The following is a 26328-nucleotide window of genomic DNA, read 5'->3' on the forward strand; positions in this document are numbered from 1 at the left end:
TACTATACAATTAAGCATGGTTATCCATCAGAATGCGATTGTATTATGAAATGTCGAAACGATTGTTGATATTTATCGAGACATTTTTTTTTTTTAGATATATTTTAAATATTATTAAAACTTGAAAAGAAAATAATCGTAATATTTAGAAAGACCAAAACAGACCGAAACATTGTTGAAGCACAAATAATTATTATGGTTTAAATAAATTAATGAAAAAAGAATCATTTCCCAACGCAACACAATACCTTAAGAAGCACAAAAATATTAAAGCAAAATTCCGGCAGAGAATCGATATTTTGAAAAGTTTAGACTGAGAATTTAAGCCATATTGGGATCAAAGTCAATATGACAGTACGATATAAACTGTTTTATCTTAGTAGGAGTGTTCTTGTTTATTGAATAAAAGGAAACATGGTATGATCTCTTATGTTGTCAACAGTCATATACGCCATTTAGTCGGATGCAGATATTTATAATTTTTTTGCGGGTGTAAACCATGCTGTTTACACTTTCAAGTTGACATCATATTAATTTGATTCAATATGGTACCAACTAATGTTTAACACTACATTTAATTTTATGACACAGTTTAATATCACGACACAAGTGCATGACTCTTATCGCTGGCATAACACATATATCTTAATATGGATACAAGAACTTTATATAATCGGCAAGTTAGTCTGCACCAGGCCACTGTTAGATAATATTTGACAATTTGAAGATGCCAGTTAACTTCGTTGTTTCTATATTTCTAATTGTGTTCATCGTGGATGTATCATGCACAGTAAAAACAGATGATACAGAGATTCTGTCGATGATTAAAGAATTGAAAGACACAGGTATGCTATGTGACTTTACAGTTAATTGATTAAAAAAATTATTTAACTCAATATTCTTTTTTCCCAAATCTTGCACATATCGATATCCTTTAATCTAAAATAAAGATTCAAAAATGTTATAAGTTTAAGATATCAACAACATTTATGATATACGTGATCTGAGACCAATTTGTTTTGCCATCAGCAAGAAAGAGAATGCAATCGAAATAAATTATGGAAAAGAAGATTTTAAGATGTGTTATATAATATCATTTACATCATATATTTTAGTGACGTCGCATGAGCATGCAATCCGATCATTGAAAGAGCGTGTAGCAGAACATGAAAATGTTATCATAACACTTAAAGACAAAGACAAGCAACAACAGGACGCTATTAACTATCTCATGAACGAATTGCTATTTAAATCAATACAAAATGAGCTTGCAAACCCTTCAAAGGAACAAACACTGCGACAAACCAAAGAGCATAAAGAAATTTCTGACATATCAGACACATTACGCGATGAAAGTCAACTGAACATTCGGAAAGATGGTATAAGATCATCCAAATCCAAGTCTGAAATACTCTCAAACATAGCACACAACGCAGGTGAGAACAATGCACAGTTAACTTTGATACAGAAAGATGTCAATTTAAAGTTAAGAGGCATGAAGATTTACAACATCTTCAATATTATCATATTTCTTCAACTTTTATATATATTGTTGTTAAGGCAAAATAATAAAGTTGGTTATAAAAAATTTAAGTAAACAAATGCTTTAAACAACGTCACAAAAAATACAAATTATTTCCACTTTAAAGGGGCTACACTGAGGTCTGACAGGTAATTTGGTGTCCAAAAAAAATGTAAACAAATTTCCTCACAAATCACAATATTATGACTAAAATAACAATAACTTACACTTTAACCAACCCTCTAACAACAATTATGCTAGAAAATGCATTTTCACATTAGCTTTTGATGCAAAAATGAAAGTTGGTTTTTCCCAGACATGTACAGAAGTTACCCACAATTCATCGGGTATAACTAAAATACGCAACGGACATTTTTTGGAACAACAGAGTAAACGGGGGTAAAAAAGTCTATTGATTTTTTCTCAACACTCTAACCTATCATGTTTATATAACGAAGAAAAAACTGTATAAAGATAATCAGGTAGCAATTTCGATGTCTTTGAAAAAATCAAACGCCAGCGAAGCGGACATTTTTAGACAAAACGGAAAGATATTATATACATGTACAATAATTTTCATTGACTTTTCAGTTTTCAATTTGAATATTCTAAGGCAAACATAATGCATCGGTGATATTTATACTATAACGAGCACAGTGTAATCACACTAATAAAAAGTATTTAACGCTATCTATAACGTATTTAAATCAAATACAGTTAATGACATGTCTCATTTGATTTGATTTGATTGTTTGTTTTTGGGATGGAGTGGGGGTTTCGTCACACAAAACTGTGTAGGTCATTTTGGCGACTCTTCAGTTTTACTGGTGGAGTAAGAACTCAGATGCCCCCTTTGCAAAATTGTTTCTGGCACAAACGGGCATCTGTGTATGTAATGAGTGACGTTTCGTAGGCTATCTTGATAGGATCGTACATACATGTTCCACACACAATTACATCATGTTCATAACATAGGCAAAATTAAATGCACGTTCCCTGTTGTAACAATATGAAAACCCATAAAAAACCTATGAACCAGCTTCTGAATATGGCATTTCTATCGTTATTCCACAAAAAGCACCCCCCCCCCCCCAAAAAAAAAAAAAAGAATGAGAACATCAATGACCATGCTCTGGAGTGTTGGGAACTATTACCTGCACTCCAGTTACGCAATGTGCATGTATATGAATGACACGTTTTCAACAGAAAAGTCTTCAAACTATGATACAATAAATGTTGACGATTCTATTAGAAACTTGTTTAGAATTTAATGATTTTTCGGTGAAAACGATATCGTTTACTTGTACTACAGATAAGATCAAAGTGCTGAAGGCACTGAAGAAAAAACCGGATAAACTAACACATTTTCACTCCAGTTTCACAGGTAATTAATTTTATATGTCGCGGTTTACATCTTAATATCAGGTAACCTTTTGCTTTTTGTGACTTTTGTTTTTGAATATAATCTATACGAGTAAAAATAAAACCCTCTTTTTATTGGCAAATAATTTAATAAGTAGCATCCCCGATTTCTCTTTCATAAATTGGCTTTAGCAAATTCTTTTCTATTCAAATATTAAGAACATTCTGTCAGTGACGTGTCTTCTACTTGAAATCTTCCTGGTGTGTATTTTTCAGGTAACAGGAAGAAAAATGACAATCTGTTTCGTATCTTTTCGGTAACAGGAAGAAAATGACAGTCTGTTTTCATTTGATCATGACTTGTGAAAAATTATGTTTTCTGAACCAATTTATCCTGCCGATAAAGATTTTGCAAGCAATCTGGTGGTTTATGTTCTAGTGCTTACCCTTAGTATTTAATTCCAAAGAACATTTCCTAGAAGACCTTTAACGTTTGATTACGGTATAATCACTATAACCGAAATACTTAGGCCTGTTACTGTGAAAATTTTTCGTTCATGTGTTTTAAAATACTTCAGTAGCTCTATAAATTTTTCAAAAACGATATCCAGTATTTCCGAAACAATTTACAAAGGCTTTTAATACACAATCTTATAAATCTTAAAGTATTACGAGAACCACCCACCTAATCTCCAGAACATACATACGAAAAACAAGATAAATCAAAAAGGCTGCAAGCTCTGTGGTATTTTTCTGATCTTTGCAATCTAAATCGCACTGTATAAACTGTATTATTTTCCTGTATAAGTTTATTTTTATGTACTTATAATTCTTCTTGCTTGGTACCAGAGTTTGATACATATGGAATTTTGCATGACTAGAGTTGCATCAAAAATCATTTATGTTCATTTTCATGACAGCCCACACTTTATCCTTGCATATCGTGGCTGTTTCCATAAAACAAAGAAACTTTATAAAAAATAATTGCATTGAATTGGATTTGAACCCCAGACACACTAAACGAGCGCGTTACCCTTTGCACCACGGAGAAGATATACGAACAATGCCTGAATAAAATCAAGTGATACTAAATTTAGATTTTCCATTGCATTTCGGGCTAATTTCGAGGTTTTTTGTTTCAAGATAAACCTGTTGTTTAACATTTGATGTTAATAATTTAACAAAAACTCTTCTCGCCAAAACAGTCCGACATGTATATATTCCACTACTCGCCAGTCAGATTTATTTATGAAATACGCTCTCGACATCGCTTAAAATAGCATTTTCATCCACATGACCAAGCAACACAGGACCACGGCTAAAGTATCAATGAAAAATTTAATTTTTCAGGCTTTCAAGTGGTAAATATAAAAGACTAAAAAAAAAAGGAAAAAAAGGAAGAAAGAAGAGACAAAAGTAGAGAAAAGTAAAGGTTTTAGTGCTATAAAGCAAGAAAAGCAGGGTTCTCTTCCTAACTTTTTATGCAATGAAATGCATCCGATCAATATTTAGCCGTTGCAGTTTTTGAAACAAGTCACTCGTGTTTTTCAAAATCGTCGGGAAATGAACCTGACCTTTTTTATCAAAATATTTACAAAACTATTAACAATGGGAGTATGCCATGATAAACAGGCTATAAGGAGTAAAAACAATGGTTAAGATATGCATTGCCCTTTCCCAAGTTTGTATACCGTCTAGGAGTTGGAAGTAATTATAGAATATAGTTTCAGCAATGGTTGTTGTATGAGGTGAGGTTAATAATTAATATTCTTACTGAATTCTTAAAGTTACTTTTACTTACCTGCCCTTCACAATTGTCTTGCAAGTATCATGATTTTGTTTGTTTCGTTAAATTTGAAAGAAAGTTAGGGTTTAAAAAAGAACAACTATATAATCAGTTTTTAAGTTTATTTCACTAGTCCCGACAATAACCTGCTGTGGAAGCTTGACTGTGTCGGGGGGCTGCCGTCCTGTGAACGTTGGCGTCGCCTTGATTGTCTTTATTCCAGTTTTCCTTTTTTACTCTTATAACGCTCTCAATTTCTTTTTCCACCGAGAAGCTTCAAATATATTGTTAACATTAAAGCACAGCTCAATTGACCCATCACTGGTACGGATGCCTTCCAATAAGAAAGAAATTTATCAGGATATCTGCTAAATCAAATAATGATAATAATAATATTAATAGAGCCAGATTGTAACTCTTTTCCGACCTTCTTGATAATGTTTACCATGTGCATGAAACAGTTTCAATTACCTATAGTTTTGAATGTCTAGATCAAAAACGTAGTAATCATCTCATCAACAAAGTTTACATCCAATGCGGATAAATATGCAAATATGTATGTAAAATGATAAAATATTTAAATTTCAGATCTATCTAGCAAAGAAGATCGATTTTTTTTTTCTTATAGAATTTTTTATTTTATGCACTAGACATACATAAGAATTATTAACTAATAAAGTTGAAGCCTAAATGTCCTATAATGAGACTGGATTCATTCTCTATTTAGCCTGTGCTTTCAGTGCTTTGATCAGAGTTAAAGAGAAATATCTGGAATAACATTCTGTGTGTGCGTGTGATTTTTTATGCTTACAATACTCAAGTTCATGTTCGTTGTATAAAAGGTATTATTTTTTTTTAAGTTTTTTTTTTCCTGAACGGGTGTCAGATAAACCAAAGTGACCTTTGAAATAGGACCCATTACACTGATTGACAAAATTTTCTAAGCCTAGATATCATGATATTTTAACCATTACAAAGTTAATACATACTATTTAACAATTACACGAAAGCTCTCAAATAAACATAGAATATTGGTAAAATTTGTGTTATACTATGTCAGTTTTCAACTCCGTACGTTTAGCTAAATTCATCATTGTAATGGAGAAAAAAACATGATTACAACAATGTAATGCTTTAAATATATTGAAATTGCTTTTGAAAGATTTTTCTCACAAGAACATATGTGAACAACAAGAAATTTAACAAACAAACCCATAATTTGCTTTAAAATTTATGGATTGTTGGTATATTCCACTTTCGCACTTTCGTTGCTGCCGATACACAAAAAATTCTCCGTTTCGCTTTTTAGTCATCCCGATAATCATCACGTGACCGTTGTTTTTATTCAGATTTGCAAGCTGAAAGGTGTTTAAACGCTTTTCCCACAAAATTGGAGAAAATATGTATTTCAAACGACTTGCCAATCCAAAGAACACATATCAATGTATCACTGATTCTGTTTGAATGTCCCTAACACGCAGGTAACAAAAAATTATCGGTTCGTGAAATTTTACTTTTTTTTGTGACATTCGGCCGTACCTCAGTGGAGTACCTTTAACTTCAGACGATTTGAGGCCCAGCAGACAATCTATACATCCAAACATCGCTTTTCAGGCAGTACTTAGTGTAACCACACTCACAAATGTTGGGCTGCATCAGAAGATTGTGTATGACTCTGTTAACCTAAATCTTGGCGGCGGCTATCATCACCTTTCAGGCATCTTCATTGCCCCTGTTTCTGGCATATATATGTTTTGTACATCTGTATTATCAGAATATCATGCCTATATTGAAGTTGGAATAATAAAAAATGGTAATCAGCTAGCCGGTGCTTATGCAAAATCTGGTGGGCAATCTACCTATGACCAGGGGGCTGCTTCTGTTGCCATGCAATTAAATATCGGTGACGAAGTTTGGGTTGAAAATCGTTGGCCAGCAGACGCACAAATACGTGGTCAAGGTTTGCATACAAGTTTTACTGGTGTTCTTGTTGTGCCAATGTGAAATGAAACAATTAGATGATTAAACTTTGTTACTGGTTCTGAATTTTGTTATATCTTACTAAATTGTACATGATTTTAATATATAACGATAAACGAGCTCCTCCCTTTACATTAATGGTTTATATTTGTGTACACAGAATAATATGGTTTACAAATTGAATGTTCCTTAGGGGGGGTCATATAAATATCACACCACGCTTAGCGAGATATGGCAAAAGGAACATATGACATGTTATTTCAACTGAGATCTGAGGGTCATTTGGTTGTGTAATCATGTGATATTATGATTATTATAGCAAATGAACCACGTGATGTATAACAAAATTTAGTTTCTTATAATTTAAATAAAACTCAATGATAGAAAAAAAATCTAAGAATTGTTAAAAATGGAAAACAAACAAACGCAAATTCATCATATGTTTAAAAAAAGTTTATGAATAAAACGTTTAACTTATCAAAATTAGGCTTTGAACCAGATCGAGCTTTACTAGTATAATTTCTGTTGAAAACGTGTATAGATATACATAACTGGAGTGCAGGTATTAGTTATCCGCATACCAAAGCATACCCATTTATTGGCTCATTTTTCCTTGAGGTCACTTATTGTGAAGGCAGAGATAGAACTATCATATTTAGATGCTCATTCATTGGTTACCCTTTTCTGGGGTTTTATATTGAGAAAACAGGGAACGTTTTTATATTGTTGCCTGATACAAAACATTAAAAAAACACGGCAATCTGATTAATACTCAGAGGCTACGCCCCTCGTACAAATCAGATACCCTTGTGTTTCGATGCTCTTTCTATTACTTTTATATCTTTTCTTGCTCTTTACTAATGTGTATGTAATTGTCAACATATTTAGGAAGTAAATATACTAGTATATGATGTTGGAAAAGAATGACCATAATTATATCAGACATATCTGAAGTCTGCCTTTCATATATAATCAAAAAAGAACTGTATTGTAATAGGTGATATATAAAATTACTCGTGCTGTAGAATTGAACATACATGTATAATGGAATTTGAGGAAAAGGAATTATATGACAGCAATTTACTGAAATACAGATTAACATTGCAAAGGCTTTATTCAAAGCTGACTCTGTCTTATTAGTAACGTTTTAAACTTATGACATCTGAGACAATCCTGATATTAAGTCAATAATACCACACATTTCTTATCTTTCATTCCATGATCTGTTGTAAACATTAACATTAATAAAATAAACATTAATACCCTTACCTTCTCTTTCTGCTTCCTGTCACGTTCCTCTATACGTTTTTGTTTCCTCTCATTCTTCAGTTCTTCTTCTTTCTTCTTCTTAGCTTCCCTTTCTTCCTTCTCTTTCAGTCTTTTATTTTTCCTCTCAATTCATCATCGACTTATTTCTGCTTTCTTTTTCTTTCTAATTCATTTTTTCTCTTCTCTGATACTTCCTTCTTCTTAGCGGCTAGGTCCTCTTTTTCCTACATAAATAGGAATTGAAAATTAGTATAACTTGTATATTGGGATATTTTGTTACAAAACATGTTTGCTATCGTTCTTTACTGTTAAGATACGAATATTCACAAAAAAAATGCATACTTAAGCATAGAAATGATTACAAAAATCTAGATAATTCAACTTTTCTGGAAAATATATCGCAATAAGATAAAATTTCGTGATATGTACCTTCAATTACTCATAAATTAAAAATGGGTTACGATATATGTTTTGAAATGTTTTTAAATTATCGCAATGACAGTTATGTATACGACATGCAGTCGTATTACTACCATAGCGTTTATAGTTAATCGAGAAACAACGCAGGCAAACCTTTAATTGATTCAACATTTCTTGGCCACTTATGAGCCTTCCCTCTGCTACCACTCTAGACTTTTTTGCTTGTGTGTTCTGTGGTTTAGTTGGCGGAGGTAGAAGAACATTTTCCAGAGACTCTGATATCATGCCTCTCCTTACCAATGGATTGGTAAGGAACGACCCACAGGTGCTACATGTCCTTACCTCATCTACTTCTAAAAACAATGCAAATATTGTTAAAGTATTAAAAAATTATATATCAAATATTTACTGCTTTCTTGAAGTGTGTTTAGATATTACGAAATATAAAAAGAATTACTTTATCCGATAGTTTCTTTTTTTTTGTTTATTTGTTTTTGTTGTTTTATTTTTTGTTTGTTTGGGGTTTTTTTTTTTGGCAGAAAAACTGCCTTACCGGTACTAATTAAATTTACAAACAAATGCATCGTACTCGGCAAGTTTTACCTTCAATAAATGTTGGCTTCACTATTTGCGTTTGATCAATGATAGAGGGGTTAAATGGACAAATCCCTGTTTTCGTGAAGCCGTCAGCTATAGTTGCAGGAGCGATTTTGTCCATTGCGTGCTTTAATAAAACCGGGAATTTTGCCCTTCCTACGCTTACTGCAGTTTTTAGATATCCAAGACTTGACAGTGTTTTGGTGTAAGCGTCCTTCAAAGGTGATATACTCTGAAAGCATTTAACACATTCATCTAAAATGTTTGAAATTTAAAAGTTTCACATGTGTGCAGTTACAATAAACTTATCAATACTAAATGTATTATAAACGATAATTTAGTTTGATGATTAGATTGTTTAGAACGCCCGGCACTCTTTTCTTAGCGAGATGTACATATTTTTGTTCGTACTGAATAGCAATTTAAGTAAAATATGTTACTAAAACATCAAATCATATTTCCCAAAGCAAATAGTGGTTACATAAACTTGTATATTACATGATTTTGTAAGCTGACTAATTATTACAAACTTACGTTCACGTCTAAAGGCTGAAGAATATGCGTGGAATGACCAGGGAGACCAAGAAGAACAATATTTTCAGCTATCGCCTTTTCAACTACTGGAATGCTAATATGAGAGTCGTGGTTATCCATGATAAGTAGGACGGGTCTTGTTCTGCCACAGTTTGGAACAAACACGCTGAAAAACCATTTTGTGAAAAGTTCACGGTCCATGTAGCCGTTTTCGCTGTGGCCAAAATACCATGACGACGGTACACTATCTGTGTAATTCTGGTGAGGTAATGAACCCTGTAATAGAAAGTACACGATAGAAAACGTATCACTGTATATCAGTATAGAGTATAGTATACATGATAATTTTATACAGTTATATTGTACATGTAAATAGAATTATACTTTCTTCAAAGCGTTATCGCTAGCAAATGCATACTTAATAAAATACCTTGTAAATTATAAGAGGTGGTAGAAAGTGTCCATCTGCTGAGACACAATGATGTGCTGTCACGTGATCTGCTGAAGACGTCTTTCTTCTAAACAAATGCCCTCCACGAGGCCCGATTACTTTCGACCTAGGTGCCTCTTTTCCTGTTAATCCAGTTTCGTCACAATTGAAGATCTAATAATAAAACATAACAGTTACTTAAATTATGTTTACACGGTATGCTTATTATAACGATCCGTTGTTGAATATTCTGTGTTACCTGTTTTTTCATATTTCATATGAACATATTTTATGTATCAAATGCCATAATATATAAAAAGAGTAATATATGTAAAAGAGATAATTAGTTCGTTATAGAACGATTATTCTATATAAGTGCCAACATAAACAATGCTTACTCTTTCTGGTTTGTTTTTCAAGTTGTATTTATCAAGAACAGACTTGAGAAGAGGAAAAAATTTGTCAAGCATCCTTTTAGATGACATGGATACTCGGGCATTGTCCATGTTTTCTGCCTTTCTTTGAGCCAAGTCTTGATGCCGCCCGAAAAACTTTGTGAACCAATCATCAGAGGGTCCTTTTTGTAGATTAAACAGTGACGTACGGCCTGAAAAATTGCAACAAATAACAGTACTTTAAACAGAACTATATTTTCATTGTACTTGAATATTGATGTAAGAATTCTTTAAAATTCGTTCAAAATATGATTATGATAGACACATTATAATTGGTCGAGTAGATTCTAAAATTAAACCCGCAAATTAATCATGGAACATTTTATATTACAAAACACACCTGATTGTATAACTATCTCTTGTATGTAACACCTGATCATAGCCCTGAAAAGTGGAAAGCCTTGATTCGCCATGTATAAGAGATACTGGACAAGGGAGTCCTCTTCGTGTTGTAGTTGCTGTCTTTCTGGTCCAGGTCTGTTTCCCGAGTACTTGTGTCTCACTTTGTCAGAGAGAGTTGATTTTGGTACTCCGAATATTCTAGCAGCCGCTGTAATTTTCATTTTTCTTTGACGCACAGCTGACAGAGCTGACGCTAGTTGATCTTCGGTGTATGTCTTTGGCATTATAATACCTAAAACGTTTAACCAGTAATGTACAAGTAAAATGGTTTCCTGCGGGGAACATTTTTAATGATATAAAGATATTTCATTTAACTATGTTCAACATTGTTTTGGGGGAGGGGAGTAATAAACGTTTGTGTCAGGAATATAGTTGACAATAATCGATCAATATAGAAGAAGGTCTTTGGAAATTGGTGACCGTTGATGACAGGAGAAGTTAGAATATAAAACTATTATTTCTTTTTAAGAAAATGATTTAATATGCCTACCATTTTATAAATAATTCCAAGCAAAAAAAAAATTAAATAAATAAAGTAAACACACAAGTTTACGCAGAAAATATCTCCATTTATGGCAGATGCCAGTACGAATATTTTAATTTTGTAGAGTTTCAGTTTAAACAATTTATTGTTTGTAAAATTTGAGATACATATATTAAAGAAACATTGATAATTTTCAAACACATCATTCAAGTTTTTCCACCTTAAACGGTAAAATAATTATATAACGTAATAGTTTTTTGTTCTTAATTAGGTGTAATTGTGGCAAATTCCCTAGAGGTAATTCCGTAACGTACCGACAAACGGTATTTAGCCAGTTTAGTTTTCGAAAAGGTCAATAAACCAATCGTGTAGGGTTTACAGATCACATGCTCCTCTATGTACCTAAAACAGGTCACGTGCTCCTCCATGCCTCAAAAGTGAAACGCGTACCAATACCCTGCGGTCTCCAGACCGCAGGGAGTAATAACAATTTTTATTTTGGAAATAAGATAAATTTTAAAGTTTGTAAAACAAATTTTATCGCGAACAACTTGTATAAAAATAAAAAAGGAAAAAAAAAAGAAGGTTGAGCGTTGGTATCGAATCCGGGTCGCATGTGTACAACGCCAGTCATCATACCTCTCGGCTACAGAAGATTGTTGATTGTGAGCGGTTGTAAACTATATATAACCATAAAAGTAAAACTAGCATCGATCAATATTTTATGCGATATTATTTATTCTTGCTGTAAAAAAACTACATACGACTTTCTGTGCATCTTTCTCTGTGATAGTAATAATTTATCGTGTATATTTAAAGCTGGAATAATTTTTAAAAATCGTCTGCAAGTAAAATGTTCGTAAATATTAATTTACCTCGAATGGGGCCTCATTTATTGCGCATGCGCATTTAAGCTGGAAATCCCCAGGTGTTGTTAATAGGTGATGCGACAAGTTCCGTAAAGTAGCTACAAACAACCGGCAATTCCTCAAAATAAATAGACCGCTGTTCTTATTTATTTGCTGCGTGGTCTAGAAAACAAACGTCTGTATGATTTGAGGAGGTTTCCAGATGCTTTATAATTAAAAATAAACCGAAATGAACGAAAATGATAAACGGCCGGAAAACTGCTAGTGTCCGGAAACTGCTAGAAAATCAGTATTTAAAAAAGTTGCTTTTCGTTTAACAGCATTTATTGTTTTATGGCTGAAAGATAATACATACGACGTGCACAATTCAACTTTAAAACAATGTTCAGCTTTTACTTATGTTTCAAAAAAATGCAAATTCAGACAATACAATTGTATTTTAATGGCATCACTATTTCTTACTTTACTTTGACTTTCGTGGACCAACATTCCCATTAGTTGCACTTTTAAAATCACTATTTCTAACTTTATTTTGGCTTTCGTGGACCAACATTCCCATAAGTTGCACTTTTAAAATCTGGCATATTTTCCCACTGAGGGCTATCAATCTGGCAGACAGGATGAAGTAGAATAGGAAGTAGAGAGGACAATTGTATTCCTATGGCGTGGCACTAGACAGACAATTATGTCTCAATGGACGCTTCTGACATTCAAAAACTTTCCCTTGATTATTATTGTACTGGAATAACAATTATATAAGGGTATGCTGAAACAATAAGTCATCATTCCCTAGCAAATTAAAAGCATCTCATGATTATACCGGAAACACTAAGAGTATAGTCACGTTCTTTTTTTCTTCTTCTTTTATTGCTAAATAATTATAAATTATTGGAATATAATATTGTAAATATTGTGCCGTCTTTAACCTGATAAACAAGGCTTGTGTACAGTTTATATTTAAAACGCTCTATAGAGCACTAATAGCACAATTTCTAAGTTAATATTTAATACCCTTTTACATTCAATCAAATATTTTCTGATTTAGATAAAGATATACTTTACAAGCAAATAAACTATAAGGAACAAAGGGTCAGTTTTTTCTACCGTTCAAGCAAAAAACAAGGGAAAAATTTTAAAAAAAGAAAAGAAAAAAAACTTGATGAAAAGAATTAGAATGAGAGCACGATTTAAAGCAGTTCTTGTTTTGCTGTTAAAGAATTGTGCTCTTTTTTTTTTGGTTCATCTCAATCAGCATTGCGATATTGCTAACTGGCCACCATCTTTGACAGACATGCCCCACGTGGTTACAACATGACCCTGTTAGGGTTCAAATGACCATGTACATTTCAGTTAAAATGTCAGTTTCAAGCTGCTTTGTCATATCTTAGACAAAACTTTACTCTTGGATTTCAGACTGAAAATAGAAGTTATCGCTTGTAAGATACAACATTAAAAAGGATAAAACAAATATTTCTCAACACTTCATTAGATTTTCTTTTCAACTTAAAGTTTCTTAATTAAACGTCACAATTAATATAATAATAAAATGAACAAATACAATTTTATCAACCACTTCTCTAATACACTTTTTAACATTGTCACCATTTTTATCTTGTTACAACAGCAATTCATCCACGTGAAAATCTAATTAAAAAGATTGAAGACTTAAAAGATTGATAATTCTCCATATTAACTGGTTACCGGCCATATTAGCCGGTATAATTCATCTAATATTGCATCCCTATAGCTTTGCTGTTTGTGTGTTCTTGAAAAAATATTTCTACGGAAATTTATAACTTTTTTACCTTGTTTTCTTTAAACTCATGTCCCAGTTAGTTGACAATAGAAAACAAAATAAGGATTGGTCGAGACATAGATTTTTACAATTAAAACAAGTACTTGCAATCGAGGGAATTTCGGGGGGGGTAGAAGCTGTCAGGACAAAGCTATTACTGTTTATATAAATATATAGAATCATACCTGACATATGAATTACCTTGGCCGGAATCTTAACTGCCCAATGTTCAAAGGGAAAATATCGAGGACTTAGTGCAAAAGGGTTGTACCTCATATGACATAAAGGTGGAGTAACAATCAAGTCGATATGCAAATAGATTCTTGTATTACATATTGTATTGCATGATGAAATGTGGAAATCAATATAATTTTATTATTGAGATACTGACAGGTAAAAAGGCATTGTACAAATTAGAAGAGAAAAAACTCTTAAATACAAGTCTCTTTTTCAAGAAAAGATGGATGTCTTACTAATCATATTAAAACAAATTGAAATATCATTCTCAAATTGCTTTAACAAACGTGTCAGATTGAAATTGTAATAGCTGTATTTGACCAAATATATTATAGAAACAAATGATAACATCATTTCGTAAAGACAGTTACAACAACAGCAAACATGTTTGTCAAATTTTGCATGCTGTGTTATTTTAATGTTCTGTTAACCATACCTTTTGTTTTTTATATAAAAAAACTATCTATAGAGTTCTTCTTTGTTTTGTGCAAAGTTTGAGACGTTAACATAGCAAAGATATGACCATTATGATGGTTGAGTTTTAGAAATTTCCTTGTTATGTCTCATTTACATTATAGACACAACTAAACAGTTTTTGTTTTAATAAATGCAACATGAAATAATTATATTATGCAAAGACATTTTACAAACATTCAACAATGAGTGACAGACAATACAAATAGGTTTCATGCTATGATAGCATATTTGATAATATGCGAATGCTTAAATGTTCTGAGAATTCAACTTACTAACGTAAATTTGTTTTGCTTTGAACGAATATGTTAGTTGTACACTAAAAGAATGTCTGTGAATTGTACCGAAAAGACCAAAATAAGCTTTCTTTGCCTGCATACATTGGTTTGGTTTTACGTTATACGTATGTTTACTGCAGGAAAATTAGAATAACGAATATTATGATATTTATGAAGGGGGACTTTCTTTCAGTCTTAAAAGATATCGTAAATTCAACTTTATATCAAGTGTAGAAATTGTCCTACATTATCATATGATTAGTGGAGAATTCAATTTTCAAAACTCTTATATGTTGAATTATTTGTAACGCCCGATCTTTAACAATCTGTACGCATATAGCTTTTTATATCAATTTGCAACTGTTTTAAGACATAAGGTCATCCTCGATTTTTATGCCTAAACACAAGCTTTAAATTCTATCACAACATGTAATTTATAGCAATAATTATTCTTCTGAATTACATACTTAATTACGATGTATATATTATATTATCATACAACATCAACCGTTTTGGTATCTTGTATCACATTATAACTTTAATACGTAATATTTATTATAACTTATTCCTCTGATTGATTTTTGCTAGCAATCACTTCAGAAAATAACTGTTGTTGCATTTTTACAAATCTAAATTTTTGGTTTACACAATGTGTTCCACTGATATATGCCTCTATTGGAATTATCCTTATTAAAATGTCTTGCAGTCAATGAGATGGACAACAATTCTGAAAAAATGTGATATCTAAAAGGAAACCTTTATGAATGAGTGATTGTGCTCATAATGCTTTTAAAAGCTAAATGTCTGACTCTGCTAGACACCGCCAATTAAATGTGTAGAAAAAAAATACCTACTTTCAATAACTTTTCTTTCTTTTATTTGAAATTGTGCAGCATCACGTGTTTAGAATTTTTTATTTTTGCACTCTGATGATGATTTGCTTAATTTTGAGGGATTTAATTCATTTAGGAACGGAATTGAAATGTTGGCTGATTCTTTTTCACTTAAAACGAGATAGATGTTTAAATGGAAATATTAATAAAGGTAAACGTATAGGCTTATGAAAATAACATGAGCTGCCAATGTCTGAGCTCGAGTATTATTAAGATTCTTTTCACCATTATAACTGTTATAAATTTGTATTATTCAAGTTAAATCCAAGACAAAGTATCAGTATCCAAAAGATTTGAAGACCATATGTTATTGTTTTTATGTTGTTGTTTTTTTATCTGAAATCCCTTTTGCATAGTCAAGAGAATATTGGCATTGATAACACACTGTTGCAATAAAATAAGGCGGGTTTGAAAAAAAGATTTTTTAAAGATGTGCAAACTATAAATACATTAACTAAATGAAGAAAGTTACTGCTTACAATATGCTGATATGCCGCACGCGTACTTAAGTATAGAAATCAAAGACGTACACCGAACTTGTAATTTAGTGGTAAAATCGTTTAATATTTTTAATACTAAAAATTTCTTGATTATTTTAAGTAAGCGATTAACTCTGAAAAACAGATAATTATAACTATTCTGATTGTTTCAAAAAGATGATTTAAAACATCAACGAAGTTATACTGTACAATAAAGCATGGTTATCCATCAGAATGCGATTATATCGTTGAAATGTCGAAACGATTTCAGATATTTATCGAGATATATGTGAGATATATTTTAGATATTATTAAAACTTGAATAGAAAATAACCGTAATATTTAGAAAGACCAAACAGACCGAACATTGTTGAAGCATGATTAATTATTATGGTTTAAATAAATTATTAAAAAAGAATCGTTTCCCAACGCAACACAATACCTTAAGAAGCACAAAAAAATTAAAGCAAAATTCCGGCAGAGAATCGATATTTTGAAAAGTTTAGACTGAGAATTTAAGCCATATTGGGATCAAAGTCAATATGACAGTACGATGTAAACTGTTTTATCTTAGTAGGAGTGTTCTTGTTTATTGAATAAAAGGAAACATGGTATGATCTCTTATGTTGTCAACAGTCATATACGCCATTTAGTCGGATGCAGATATTTATAATTTTTTTGCGGGTGTAAACCATGCTGTTTACACTTTCAAGTTGACATCATATTAATTTGATTCAATATGGTACCAACTAATGTTTAACACTACATTTAATTTTATGACACAGTTTAATATCACGACACAAGTGCATGACTCTTATCGCTGGCATAACACATATATCTTAATATGGATACAAGAACTTTATATAATCGGCAGTTTAGTCTGCACAAGGCCACTGTTAGATAATATTTGACAATTTGAAGATGCCAGTTAACTTCGTTGTTTCTATATTTCTAATTGTGTTCCTCGTGGGTATATCATGTACAGAAATAACAGGAGATACGGAGATTCTGTCGATGATTAAAGAATTGAAAGACACAGGTATGCTATGTGACTTTACAGTTAATTGATAAAAAAAAATATTTAAGTTAATACTCTTTCTTCCCAAATCTTGCACTTATCTGTATGCTTTAAATTAACTCTAAAATAAAGATTCAAAAATGTTATACGTTCAAGATATTAACAACTTTTATGAGATACGTGATCTGAGACCAATTTGTTTTGCCATCAGCAAGAAAGAGAATGCAATCGAAATAAATTATGAAAAAGAAGATTTAAAGATGTGTTATATGATATCATTTACATCATATATTTCTAGTGACGTCGCATGAGCATGCAATTCAATCATTGAAAGAGCGTGTAGCAGAACAAGAAAATGTTATCATAACACTCAAAGACAAAGACAAGCAACAGCAGGATGCTATAAACTATCTCATGAACGAATTGATATTTAAATCAAAACAGAATGAGATTGCAAATTCCAAGGAGCAATCACTGCGACAAACCAAAAAACGAAGCGATAATTCTGAAAAGGTAGACTCGTTGAGAGATGAGAGTCAACTGAACATTCGGAAGGACGGTGAAAGAATATACAAATCCAAGTCTGATATACTCTCAAACATTTCAGACAACGCAGGTAAGAACAATGCACAGTAAAGAATGTTGTAAATTAAAATTATGAGTCATAAAGAGTTGCCATATTATCGTTTACAACATTTCTAATATAATCATATTTTGTCAAACATACAGCATATATGATTGTTTTATCTTGTATGCAAAAATATTCAAGTTCATGTAATTTTCTTTAAATATTTAAGTTGACAAGGTACTTTAAAAAACATCAAATGTTAAATTGTTTACTGACACCAAAACAATACGTCGAACACTAAGATATCTTATACTGCGATTGAACGTGTTTACAGTATTTGTAGAATAAATTTATCAAACTTGTTCTGAAATTCTATCCTTTATAATTTGCCTACATTGTAAAATAATCACAGATAAAAACAGGTATTATTATTTGGCTCTTTCAATTTTTCATTCATTTAATGTTAATTTCAGATGTATTGAGGTCCAGCAGACAATCTATACATCCAAACGTCGCTTTCCAGGCAATACTTAGTGCAACTACAATCCCAAACATTGGACTGCATCAGAAAATTGTGTATGACTCTGTTCACCTAAATCTTGGCGGCGGCTATCATCACCTTTCGGGCATCTTTATTGCCCCCGTATCCGGCATATATCTTTTTTGTACGTCTATATTAGCAGAACATTATGCCGATATCGATGTAGGAATAGTGAAAAATGGTATTCAGCTAGCCGGTGCTTATGCAGTATCTGCTGGGCAATCGTCCTATGACCAAGGCTCTGCTTCTGTTGCCGTGCAATTAAATGTCGGTGACGAAGTGTGGGTTGGAAATCTTTGGCCTGCAAACACACAAATTCACGGTCGTGGTATGCATACAAGTTTTAGTGGAGCTCTTATAGTGCCAATGTAAAATGAATTAGATTATTAAACTTTGTCAATAGTTCTGAATTACGTTATCCCTTCCTAAATTGTGTCTAACGATTGGCGAGGCCCATCCTTTACATAAATGATTCAATTTCTGTACACAGATTAGCATGGAATACAAATTTAAATGTTCCTTAGGCGGATCATATAAATATCACAGCAAGCTGAGAGAGATAGAGCAAAATGATCAAAAGGCATGTATTTCAACCGAGACGTGAGGGCCCTTTGGTTGTGAAACCATGTGATATCATGAATGGGTAATATATGATGTTTAATAACTCGCAGTTTCTTAAACTTAAATAAAGCTAAGAAAGATTAAAATGGGGAAAAACAAACGCAAATTAACCATATGTTTAAAAAAATGAATAATAATGTTTAACTTATCATACTTACGCTTTAAACTCGCTCGAGCTTTAAATATAGTTCTCTGCGTTACTAGCATAATTATCAAAAATAGTATGAATTGCATTTTAACCCATATTGATGTATATAAATATTTTAAAACAAATCATGAAAATTGAAAATATCAATTACTTTTTGACATTGACTGAGTGTGCAGGAGAAATTCGTTATGTTTTTTTTTTCCATGTACATGAGTTCACGAAAGAAAAAAGTTTTTGACCTGTACTCCTTTAGATTTAAATATAAAAATTTAAAATACTACTTTTGTGGTCATCATAATTTTAATATGATCAATACAATTTTTATTTATATTCAGTTCTTCCCTGTAAATTTTACAGGAAGTCCAACTGAATTTCGACGGCCTTCTGCCGAAACAAATGTCAAACTCTGACAAATAAATAGACCACAATGTAATTGTTTAATATAAGCAAAACAGCCAATAAAAGAGCAATCAACAAATTTCCGTAAAAACAAATTTGCAAATTTTATTCAGATCCACAAAAAGGCTTTGGTATGTACAAAGATAAAAGTATTTGAAAATTGATAAATCATACCAATTAATCAATTCTTCTTTTAATGCATGAAACACTTTAATAATGAAAGACAATAAAAATCATAATTAGCTACAAGATTTCCTACTGTATGCGACGTTTTCTTAGTATTATTATAAATACTAATTATGGTGGTATATTCATATTGTAGTTGTCAACTTGGTAACAGGGAATATTTGGTGCGTTTAACTTATCTAATAATTTATTGTATCAGAGTTTGGGGACCATTCTGTTGAATATGTGCCAGAGTTAAATCGTATACATATATATAACTGGAGTGCAGGTATTAGTTATCCGCACTCCAAAGAATACCCATAGATTGGCTCACTTTTCCTGGGGTTTCGCTTATTGAGACGGCAGAGCGATAGCGATAGAAATATCATATTCAGATGCTCATTCATTGGTTACATTTTTTCTGGGGTTTCATATTGAGACAACAGGAAAGGTGTTTATATTGTTGTCTATGATACAAAACAATCAAAACACTCGGCAATCTGATTTATACTCAGGGGCTACGCCCCTCTCGTAAAAATCATGTTTCGATGCTCTTTCTATTTACTTATTTCTTTTTTCTTGCTCTTTCTTAGTGTGTGTATGTAATTTTCAACAAATTAAGGAAGTAAATATACTGTCTAGTATATTATGTTTAAAAAGAATGACCATAATTATATCAGACATATCTGAAGTTTGCTTTCCTTTATATTAATCAATAAAGAACTGTATTATAATGGGTGATATTTAAAATTACACGAGCAGTAGAATTAAACATATAAGGGAATTTGGGGAAAAAGGAAATACACATGACAGCAATTTACTGAAATACAGATTAACATTGCAGAGGCTTTATTCAAAGTTAATTATGTATTATTAGTAACGTTTTAAATTTATGACATCTGACACAATCCTGATATCAAATCAGTTAATTTAGAACGCATTTCTTATTTTTCATTACATGATCTGGGTTATAAGGGAAGACTCACGCCTGAATGACAAAAGCACAAACCTACAATTACACCCTGTTTAGCATCTAAATTGAAATACAAGACATCAGGGATTGGTCGGTATTTAATCATCGCAATCAAGTATCTGCGCGACGGAACAACATATTGGTCATATTTATTGTCAATTATTCATTCAAATTTATAATGTTATATTGTTATTTTTTATATAATTTTGCTATGCGTAGAATAGTGATTGGTTTGTGCATTGTTTTCAACAAATATATGCCTTTCTATGTTTTTACAAAACAGACAAAACTTCGTTTCGCAACCAATGAGATGGACAACAGTTTTGATTAAATGTGATATCAAGAAGGAAATCTTTACGAATGAGTAATTGTGCTGATTATGTTATTTAAAGTTGAATGTCTGACTGGTTGACACCACCAATTAAATATGTAGAGAAATAATTCCTTACTTTTCAATAACTTTACTTTATGTTATTTGAAATTGTGCGGAAGAAATTGTTTAGGATCTTTTTCTTCTTTATTAAAATGAGTTTTTTTTTTAATTCGAAAGATTTTATTCATGTACAAGCTGGTTTGCGATAGTGGTTTATTTTATTTTACTTTTATCTATTGTTTTTTAAATGGAAATTTACCACTAAAAGGCAAAATTAGCGAAAGACGAATTAGCATGGCTCCCAAAATAAGGCGAGTTTAAAAACAGATTTTAACCTTTTATCCCATTAGCATATTGTGAAAAATGGCCATTTTCATTGAAAAGCCTCCTGTTACCAACGCCCCCCTTCAAACCCCCGAAACAGAAGGAAGCACATCCTCCTTCTGACAACCCCTGATGTACCATTTTGATGGGGGCCGCGTCGAAAAAGTGGTCACTTTTTTAAACAACATTTCTCAAATGAAAAACAGTGGTTGGGGTCTAAATAGGGCATCTTTTCACTGTTTGAGGCCTCAAAAAGGGGGGCAAAAAGCCAACAAAACACGTCTATATAAGGAAAAAAAGGTTAACAAAAAATTATGAAACACCTTGGAATTACCCAAAAACTAGTTTTTCCCTGTTAACACGTGCCCTTACACTTAATTTTGGTGAAAAATTGTTGTTTTTTGACATATTTTAATTTTTTAATGAACAAAAAATTATGAAAAACCTCTGAATTACCCAAAAACTAGTTTTTCCATGTTAACACGTGCCTTTACACTTAATTTTTGTGACAAATTGTTGTTTTGTGACATTTTTTTTTTCAATTTACCTTTTATCCCATGTGTATATTGTGAAAAATTACCGTTTTCATTGAAAAGCCTCCTGTTACAAATTCAAACTGCTATGAAACTATATAAAATGTTTCAATACTGATGAATTTTGGCACAAATGTTGACTGGACCATAGCCTCTGTGCCAGCATGCTCAATTGTACATTTTCCGTAACCATGGCAACGGCGGGACGTCTCTAAAATTGCGAAAAATCACTATTTTTCATTGTTTTTTTCCATCAAAACTGATTTCAAAGTGCTGCAACTTCTCAATGAATTAAGATAGAGTAAAAGGCTTTTCAGCGTCGGATACTAGTTACCCTACGACTGACCTACATTTTTAGCTTGTCACATTTCCAAAATTTTCTGTTTGAGGCCTCAAAGAAGGGGCAAAAGCCGTCAAAACACGTCTAAATAAGGGAAAAGGTTAAGTTAGTTGTTTCAAAAATTGTGAAAGAAAATGAAAGTACAAAATGAAAGATACTGCATACAATAAATTATGCTGATATGCATACTCGAGTAGGGAAATGCATAGACGTACACCAAACTTGGAATTTAAGAGTAACATTCTATTTTTCTTAATTTTTAATACAAAACATTTTTTTTTTGATAACTTTAAGTGTGCGATTAAGCCTGAAGACCAGATAGTTATAACTAGTCTAATTGTTTCGAAAAAGATTATTAAAAACATTAACTGAAGATATACTATACAATTAAGCATGGTTATCCATCAGAATGTGATTTTATAAATTTTTGCAAGTGTAAACCATACTGTTTGCAGTTTCAAGTTGACATCATATTAATTTGATTCAATATTGTTGTAACTGCTGTTTTTACACTACATTTAATTTTATGACACAGTTTAATTATACCTTGATCACGAAATAAGTGCATAACTCTTATCGCTGGCATAACACGCGTATCTTAATATAGATACAAGACCCTTATATAAACGGCAACTTAGTCTGCACAAGGCCACTGTAAAATAATATTTGACAATTTGAAGATGCCGGTTAACTTCTTTGTTTCTATATTTTTATTTGTGTTCCTCGTGGATATATCATGTACAGTTATAACAGGAGATACTGAGATTCTGTCGATAATAAAAGAGCTTAAAGACACAGGTATGGTTTGTGACTTTACAGATAAGTGATTCAAAAAATGATTTAAATCAATATTGTTTCCTTCCAAATCTTGCACATATCGGTATGCTTTAATCAAAAATTAAGATTCAAAAATGTTATAAGAAGATATATCAACTTTTAATTATGAGATACGTGATTTGAGAACAAATTGTTTTGCCATCAGCAAGAAAGAGAATGCAATCTAAAAAAATATGAAAAAGAAGATTTAAAGATATGTTGTATGATATCATTAACATCATATATTTCCAGTGAAGTCGCATGAGCATGCAATCCGATCATTGAAAGAGCGTGAAGCAGAACAAGAAAATGTTATCACAATACTCAAAGACAAAGACAAGCAACAACAGGATGCTATAAACTATCTCATGAACAAGTTGATATTTAAATCAAAACAAAATGAGCTTGCAAACCCTACAAAGAAACAAACACTGCGACAAACCACAGAGAGTAACGATAATTCTGATAAATCAGACTCATTAAGCGATGAAAGGCAACTGAACATTCGGAAGGATGGTATAAGATCATCCAAATCCAAGTCTGAAATACTCTCAAACATTTCAAACAAGTCAGGTGAGAACAGTGCACAGTTAACTTCGAAGCAGAAAGATGTCAATTTCAAACAGCATATATTATATCGTATCGGCAAACATATTTAAGATCATCTAAGTTGCTTTAAAAGAATTAAGTTGGCAAAATGCTTCAAACAACATCAAAGTATGTTAAACTGTTTACTGGCACCAAAACAATACGTCAACACTTAAATAACTTATATTGCGATTGAACATGTTATCAGTATTTGTAGAATAAATTTATCAGACTTGTTCTTAAATTCTATCTTTTAAAATTTGCCTACATTTAAAAAATCACAGATAAAAACATGTGTTGTTATTTGTCCTTTTTCAATTTTCATGCATTTCACACATAAAATGATTAAAATTGCTAATTTCTGTCAAAATAATTATATAAGGTATCACATTTTTTACATTTTATTTCCGACGATTTTAGGTCCAGCAGACAATCTATACATTCATACGTCGCTTTCCAGGCAATACTTACTGCAGCTACAATCCCAAATATTGGACTGCATCAGAAAATTGTGTATGACTCTGTTAACCTAAATCTTGGTGGCGGCTATCATCACTTTTCAGGCATCTTCATTGCCCCTGTATCTGGCATATATCTTTTTTGTACGTCTATATTAGCAGAAGCTCATAAGAATATCGATGTAGGGATAATAAAAAATGGTAATCAGCTTGCTGGTGCTTATGGAGAATCAGGTGATGATACGAACTATGACCAAGGGGCTGCTTCTGTTGCCGTGCAATTAAATGTCGGTGACGAAGTGTGGGTTGAAAATCGTTGGCCAGCAGACGCAAAAATACATGGTCAAGGTTTGCATACAAGTTTTACTGGGGTTCTTGTTGTGCCAATGTGAAATGAAACAATTAGATGATTAAATTTTGTTACTATTTCTGAATTACGTTATATCTTACTAAATTGTACATGATTTTAATATCTAACGATTGAATGAGCTCCTCCCTTTACATTAATGGTTTATATTGTGTACACAGATTAATATGGTTTACAAATTTAATGTTCCATTGGCAGATCATATAAATATCTCACCACGCTGAGCGAGATATGGCAAAAGGAACATAAGCATGTTATTTCAACTGAGACGTGAGGGTCATTTGGTTGTGTAATCATGTGATATTAAGAAAGATTAATATAGCAAATTAACCACGTGATGTATAACAGAATGTAGTTTCTTATAACTTAATTAAAACTCAATGATAGAAAAAAATCTAAGAATTGTTGAAATGAAAAAAAACGCAAATATAACATGTTTTAAAAAAGTTTGTTTTAAAAAAGTTTATGAATAATAATGTTTAACTTATCAAAATTAGGCTTAATCGATTTGTTAACAGAGAATATTTGTTGCATTAAACATATCTTATAATCTATTGCATCATAGTTGTTGACCTTTCTGTTGAAAAAGTGTCAGAGTTAAATCGTATACATATACATAACTGGAGTGCAGGTATTAGTTATCCTCACTCCAAAGCATACCCATTGATTGGCTCATTTTTCGTTGAGGTCAATTATTGTGAAGGCAGAGATAGAAATATCATATTCATGTTACTTTTTCTGGGGTTCCATATTAAGACAACAGGGAACGTGTTTATATAATACTGTTAGTTTTGTATTTAATCATGTCTGTATCACTCACTGTTTATGTATGTATATTATATATATGTTGTAAATGTTTATGGGCCGGAGGCCTAAAGACTTATCAATAAAATATCTTGAAATCTTGAAATCTATATTGTTGTCTATGATACAAAATAATCAAAACACTCGGCAATCTGATTTATACTCAGGGGATACGCCCACCCGTACAAATCATATAGCCTCGTGTTTCGATGCTCTTTCTATTACTAATATTTGTTTTCTTGCTCTATATTAATGTGTATGTAATTGTCAACAAATTAAGGGAGTAAATATACTAGTATATTATGTTGGAAAAGAATGACCATAATTATATCAGACATATCTGAAGTTTGCCTTTCATATATAATAATAAAGAACTGTATTATAATAGGTGATATTTAAAATTACACGAGCTGTAGAATTAAACATATAATGGAATTTGAGGAAACAGGAAATATATGACAGCAATTTACTGAAACACAGATTAACATTGCAAAGGCTTTATTCAAAGTTAATTATGCCTTATAAGTAACGTTTTAAACTTATGACATCTAAGACAATCTTGATATCAAATCAGTTAATATACCACGCATTTCTTTCTTTCAATACATGATGTGCATTATAAAGGAAGACCCACGACTGAATGACAAAAAACACAAACCTACGATTACTGCATATTTAGCATCTATATAAATTGAATGACAAAACATCAGGGATTGTTCGGTATTTAATCACCACAATCATGACAAGTATCTGCGCGACAGAACTTTATATTGTCATATTTATTGTCAATCTTTCTTTCAAATCAATAATGTTATGTTGTTTTTTCTATGCGTAGAAAACAGAGTTTAAAATGAGAATTAGCCACCGCCAGTCGACTCATCATCAATGCAAGTACATATATATACTTAAGATGATGTAGATAACAAACATGATACTGAGTGCATGACGCACTGTACTGTATTATAATAATATATTATGATGTCGTCGGTTGCTATCTATCTTTTACTTTTTTTTCTAAAAGTCATC

The 26328-nt window shown here is 31.7% G+C and overlaps 5 protein-coding genes across 5 annotated transcripts; 3 read left to right on the forward strand and 2 right to left on the reverse strand.

Annotated features, from left to right (window-relative positions):
- The first annotated feature begins 670 nt into the window (after nt 1-670).
- Nucleotides 671-6716, forward strand: LOC132758934 (uncharacterized). The gene is made up of 3 exons (XM_060750642.1): nt 671-845; nt 1116-1436; nt 6235-6716. Exons 1-3 carry the CDS (start codon nt 728-730, stop codon nt 6672-6674), a joined length of 879 nt encoding a protein of 292 aa, XP_060606625.1. The 5' UTR covers nt 671-727; the 3' UTR covers nt 6675-6716.
- Nucleotides 6717-8907: 2191 nt separating this feature from the next.
- LOC132758935 (uncharacterized) lies at nt 8908-9849 on the reverse strand. The gene is made up of 2 exons (XM_060750643.1): nt 9471-9849; nt 8908-9168 (listed from the first exon to the last, which is right to left on the reverse strand). Exons 1-2 carry the CDS (start codon nt 9669-9671, stop codon nt 8908-8910), a joined length of 462 nt encoding a protein of 153 aa, XP_060606626.1. The 5' UTR covers nt 9672-9849.
- Nucleotides 9850-9888: 39 nt separating this feature from the next.
- On the reverse strand, nt 9889-10981 carry LOC132758930 (uncharacterized). Its single transcript, XM_060750637.1, has 3 exons — nt 10696-10981; nt 10299-10507; nt 9889-10074 (listed from the first exon to the last, which is right to left on the reverse strand). Exons 1-3 carry the CDS (start codon nt 10979-10981, stop codon nt 9889-9891), a joined length of 681 nt encoding a protein of 226 aa, XP_060606620.1.
- A 6174-nt stretch (nt 10982-17155) lies between these two features.
- LOC132758931 (uncharacterized) lies at nt 17156-18765 on the forward strand. Its single transcript, XM_060750639.1, has 3 exons — nt 17156-17305; nt 17583-17900; nt 18326-18765. Exons 1-3 carry the CDS (start codon nt 17188-17190, stop codon nt 18763-18765), a joined length of 876 nt encoding a protein of 291 aa, XP_060606622.1. The 5' UTR covers nt 17156-17187.
- Nucleotides 18766-22902: 4137 nt separating this feature from the next.
- Nucleotides 22903-24565, forward strand: LOC132758929 (uncharacterized). Its single transcript, XM_060750636.1, has 3 exons — nt 22903-23067; nt 23338-23657; nt 24083-24565. Exons 1-3 carry the CDS (start codon nt 22950-22952, stop codon nt 24521-24523), a joined length of 879 nt encoding a protein of 292 aa, XP_060606619.1. The 5' UTR covers nt 22903-22949; the 3' UTR covers nt 24524-24565.
- The last annotated feature ends 1763 nt before the right edge of the window (nt 24566-26328 follow it).

Source organism: Ruditapes philippinarum, unplaced genomic scaffold (assembly GCF_026571515.1).
Source record: "Ruditapes philippinarum isolate M1 unplaced genomic scaffold, ASM2657151v2 ctg8072_1_1_1_1, whole genome shotgun sequence".
Taxonomy (NCBI): Eukaryota; Metazoa; Mollusca; class Bivalvia; order Venerida; family Veneridae; genus Ruditapes; species Ruditapes philippinarum.